Source organism: Atta colombica, unplaced genomic scaffold (genome assembly GCF_001594045.1).
Source record: "Atta colombica isolate Treedump-2 unplaced genomic scaffold, Acol1.0 scaffold164, whole genome shotgun sequence".
Lineage (NCBI taxonomy): Eukaryota > Metazoa > Arthropoda > Insecta > Hymenoptera > Formicidae > Atta > Atta colombica.
The window spans coordinates 1,295,359-1,300,990 of record NW_017259255.1 but is presented as its reverse complement, the minus strand read 5'-3'; the positions used below and the strand labels follow the sequence as shown (position 1 = coordinate 1,300,990).

General features: G+C 31.6%; 1 protein-coding gene across 6 annotated transcripts in view; it reads right to left on the bottom strand.

The window, feature by feature from the left end:
* Positions 1 to 208: 208 nt before the first annotated feature.
* Positions 209 to 5,632, bottom strand: part of LOC108686158 (protein vestigial) — a 60,953-nt gene continuing 55,529 nt past the window's right edge. For 3 of the 6 annotated variants that reach the window (XM_018191292.1, XM_018191295.1, XM_018191294.1), the window contains one exon: positions 209 to 647. In XM_018191292.1, coding sequence (XP_018046781.1) covers positions 509 to 647 — 139 coding nt within the window. In that variant the 3' untranslated portion in view covers positions 209 to 508. The remainder of the gene's footprint in view (positions 648 to 5,632) is intronic. The other 3 variants (XM_018191296.1, XM_018191298.1, XR_001931689.1) reach the window with 2 other exon arrangements.

The window sequence follows — 5,632 nt, the reverse complement described above, 5'->3', positions numbered from 1 at the left end:
ATTAATAATAATATATTTATATATATGGCAAGATCATTGGTCAATAAATACTTCACTTAAGTCGGCAGCTAAATTTGCCAAATAATTATTTTATAATTCTAGTAGTACTGATATAAATTAAAAAAATTCGAACTTTTTAAATATCAAATTCACAAATTTAATGTTTTAAATAAGAAAAAAAAATCGAAGATATTAATTATTTGGGAAATTTAGGTGTACCTTGACGGTCTAAATCGCACTACACTATTGTATCAGTTGAAGACGATTCTCGGTCGCGTTTTCACGGCCAATCCTTTCTTCGACGCCAGACACAGCAGTCACTATAAAGGTAATAGTGCGCGCAAGTATTCGTCTAATATTATCTTTACGCTAATAGTAGATCCTTAAAATATGTAGGTAACACTATGTACATGACAACGACGGATATTTCAGTCGTCATTTTTGCTTAACAAAGTCCTCGTTCCTGTCACATTCATGTCTATACGATCCACATCATCAGATCGTATTATTAAATTTTCTTATTACTTGAAATACAGTCCTTCAATCGACTTCTAAATTTAAGGAAACCGCATGCCTGCTGCCGATCTCCAACGCTCGATCCTAGAACCAGTAGAGGTCCTTGGAATCCTGAACTTGAGATTCGAGTCCTGCAACAGCGAATAAGAGAGAAAAATGTTATTGAATATATAATTCATTAAATCTATTAATATATATTCGATATATATATATATATTTTTTTTTTTATACAATATTTGAAGTTTAAATGCTGTTATACATATATACATAAAATTAAAGACTTTACTATTTTTAATTCTATATTTCTTAGATTTTGAAATGCTTAAAAGTAAAAGATCAATCTTACAATACAAAGGTTTCTGGCACTTAGTAAAAAATTTCTAAATGTTATACAAGTGATCAGCTGGTTCAAACTGCTTTCCGATCTGAAAGACGTCTCTTGTCGTTGCTCGAAATTATTTATCGGTAGTAATAAAAGAAGAGACAACGTTATGACGGATGCGAGGGTGCAGAACTGGTGATGGCACCCGCTGAGCAACACGGACAAACCGATGAACGAATGAACGAAGGGACAAATGGGGCCTGATGTCATGAGATCGACCAGTTAAGATCTCATATTCCTTGTGATCGAATTTATCTCTTATCTCGTTATACCGAAGAGTGAATCAACAGATCATCGTCGCCGATACAGCATTCTTGTTTAAGAAGGCGCGATTTTATTGTATACCCATCAAATATATAGTTTAATAGTATAAATGTTATCTCGTATGCAACATTCCATACAAGGAATGTTTGAAAAGTTTTGCAAATCAATACATAGATAACGCTAGAGAGAGTGCTTGATTTTATGACATCATTTTTTATAATATCATCGGTGAAATTTTATTGCATTCTCTCTGACAAATTGTTTTATTTTATTTTTGCAGTAAATGTTTAAAAAAAAAAATTAAAATATCATGCAGTTATCAAATATTCTGTAATAATATATATATGTTATTATATCTACATAAATTTCATACGATGATAATGACATATTTTTTTATAAGATATCTGATAATAGCATGATTTTCTAATTTTTATTTTTTAAAAGTACGTTTTACAAAGCAATGTTTAATATTCTCACTATCGCCAAAACAAAACGACTTGAGTAAAATAATTTTTTCCGCAGCTTTATATATACTTTTTTGTAAAACTTTTCAAATACTCATATAAAATATTAATTATTAAAAGCAATATCTTCGATTAAAATTGAACACAAACTCTGGCGTAATTTAATAATTTCGGATTTATTTTATTTAATTAAATGATTATTTCAGAAGATTTTAAATAAAAAAGCGAATAATGTAAAAATGTTGTTGCTTAAATATATTGTTGAATTAAATTACTACAACGATCAAAGAATATATCTAAAACAATAAATTATATTTTCAAAATTCTCTCTTTCCAATATTTCTTCTTTAATATTTCCTGATCGGATTGAGCGAGCCGCGCCTTCGATTATCGTACAACAGATCGATGTTTCGATATCGTGAATTGCCAACATGTGATACGGGAGATTAAATTTGTATCCATCGATACACACGTGTCGGCACGTGGACGGATCTACCTGCTTCAAAGTCAGCAACGTGAGATACATGATACGTCGCCATATTGGCGCACTCACGCACATACACATATACGCGAGTGCAAACACAAAGAGTTCGATCGTGTGAGTGATTGTCGACATCGCATGGAACGCAAAGTATTATTTGATCGAGAGAGTCACTGAACCGGTAAATGATCAAGAAAGGTATCGACGGAAAAAAGGAAACAATCCTCGAAAATTATTGCGACAGCTCGACTATTATGCAGAAATGTATAATACGATGATGAATTTATATTTGAAATAAAATCTTGTTTTGTACGAGGTTTTATGTACCTAATACAATCTATGTATTATTGAAAATATTTATAAATTATTACACACACACACATTATTAGAAATTATTATAAATTGACTGTTGATCAACGAATTCGTAGCATTTTCATTCTTAATTTAGCATACAAAGAACATGTATACGGAAAAAAACGAATTTTTATTAAAATATCTAAAAATTTAACTAAATCTATAACTTAAAAATAATTTTGTTATAATAATTATGTAAAAAAACATTGTTATAATAATTATGTAGGATGCCATAGAATATCAACACTTTCTGCAATATTGTTTTGCAATATTATTATTACGCTTAAGCGTTTTACATAATTATTTTGATAGTCTAACAAAATTATTTTCAGAAGTATCTAGTTAAATTTTTAGATTCAATAAAATCATCCTTTCCGTATATAGAAAGGATTAATAAAGTGTTTATTAAAAGAATATTAAAAATTTGTGTAATGTTTTCAATAATATAATAAATCTGATAAAGAAAAAATTTTTGTATATTTGTCGAAATTTTTTTTTTAAACTAGGAAATACTAGAAAATACTTTAGATATGACACACACACACACACAAATTCGAATTTGGTTGAAAATAATTAATATAAGTTAAAAATGTAACGATGTCTTATACAATGATTTATACATATTATATATAAATTAATCGCGATTACAATTTTATCTAACGGGTGAAAGATGAAAGTATCTACAAGAATTGTACGCTTTTTCCATTTAAATTGTAGATTATCGTGACCTTGACTCTGTTAATTTATTTAGAATGTTATTTTGCGTGATTGAAATTTTAGTAAACGTAGAGGAGAAATTCTTGGTAATTTCTGACAGAACGTTTCGTTTCGCCGGTTTCCTTGGAGTTTGTACGCCTCACTTCTTTGTCGGTAGAACTAAAAGGGAATTCCTTCGCGCGGGATCTCGCAATGCTCTTTGATATCGCGATATTGAATGTTGGAACATTCATAACAGGTGCGTCCGTCCATAACTTTGTATTCGCTGATCTGTGTGCGTTTGAGGTTTCAAACAGAAACATCCCGTTCTGTATTTCTTAAGAATATGATAAACGCGGTACGCGCCTTTCTCACGAAACGTTATCTTTATACAAAGTCCATACAAAAATCATGACAATTGAGCTAAATAGTATAAATTAATATTTAGTATTTTTTCGTCTTATCACGTTCTTGAAATATATATAATTTATTGGCAAAAATAATAATAATAATAATATAATTATTAATAAAATCATCACATCGAAAAAGAATAATTATATTAATAATATAATATTCTAAATAAATCAAATTTATTTTAAAATTATAGCTCTTCTTCACAATTATTTTACTAATAATAGAAAGTCTCTTATTGAGAAACGCAATAATTCAGAGTGGTCATCGTGGTAATTCTTGTGACATCGTCAATCTCTCACGGAAATTCTGAATAGAAACGCCGGCGTATAATCTTCGTGAGAGGACATCCTAATTCAATACATCCTGCGACACCGCGAATACCGAGTAATGCGCCATAAGTGTCACCGGCTAGGACAATTTATGCGAGTTGCTTATACATATAACGCATATTCGCCGTAGGTATATGCGAAACCGATATATAGCCCAGGGTGCTGGGAAAATGGCGAGGTAAGGGACAGCTTGGTAAATGGTGTGTCGAATAACCCGGATAATATTGCTCGATGTTTGCCATATTACGTTTGCCACGAAGTCACCCTCTGTGTTTGCAGCAAGACACAAGGGATACGATCACATCTAATTCCCAGAGTGAAATAACAACTGAATGTGCCGAAATATCAATTTTAGTTATTATACTTAATCCTTAAATATAATCCTCATCGAAAAAATTTTTATTTCCATCATTTTTTCTCTTATCAAACATATATAGTACCGTTCTTGATAATTTAATATTTGATAATTGAAATTTGATAATTAATATTATTACACGTAAAAGAACGGTTTTGCTAAAATATCTAAAAATTTAACTAAATACAAACCTGAAAATAATTTTGTTGGACTAATAAAATAGTTATATAAAATGCTTAAGCGTTGATAATAATGCTGCAAAAAGTTTCAATATTCTAACAATTTGTTTGAACAATTTGTTTTCTGCATAATTATTTTGACAGTCCAAAGGAAATTGTTTTCAATTTTGCATAAAATAATTTTTAAATATTTAAAACCATTCTATTTGTATGTATATACTTCTATTCATATGATATACAATAATCTCTTTTTATCTTTATTAGAATAAGAATTTGATGAGATTTTGATTGTTCTGAGCTGAAAGATCTTAAACAGATCTTTTGTCTTTACAAGTGGTTTTTCCGTTTTCATTTAGAGTTGATCTGAGGAAGGAGGCAGGTTCGACACGTGCAATATTGCGTCCAACACACGTCGCTGATCCTGGAGATTTGAGAGGTTTAATTTGTAATTAATAGTCGCTCATCAGTGCATACGGGTTCAAGAGGGGCGCCAGTCGACCAGGCTTACAACGAGTTCAAGTATATTGGATTCCAGACGGCGAGGGTCTGACCCTTCCCCCCATTGATAAGGGTCATCACAATGCTCGTCCCTTGCGCGCATCCCTCGCCGGTGAAGGGATGGCAAAGGGTCGAGTCCTCACTTTTTGCAGAGCGAGGGTGTTCGATTTAATTTAATCTCGATGCCCTTGTTTCTAAACGTCGAACGCGATTTTCAAGCGGTCGCAGGCAGAAAGGTGATCGTCTTCGTTTTACATTCTGTGTAACGAGAGACGCGAGGAGATCAAAGAACAAAAAAAAACATGATAGAGGAAACCAATAATGCAGGATATCTAGACTTGACAATTGCAAATAAGAATTTTACACTTCTTGATTTTAAAACGCGAAGCTTTAAAACATCTTTTATATGTATAAAATAAAAGCTTCAATTTAGGGATATATATCTCATGCCTTCACACAGTCTTTATATAAAAATATATAAAAAATAATGCAAAAATATCAAGAATTGCAAGATTTTAAATCGAAAGATTGAAAAAGGATAAAAAACAACGCGCGAAGAGAGCACGAATCTCACGTATTCGCCAATGCGGCAACCTGTCTAGTTCGCTTCGTTCGTAGAGAAGCAAGCACAATTCGAGAGATCGATATAACCAGCAACCGCTCGACCACTCCCTCCGTTCGCAAGCTGACCAATCGAGGA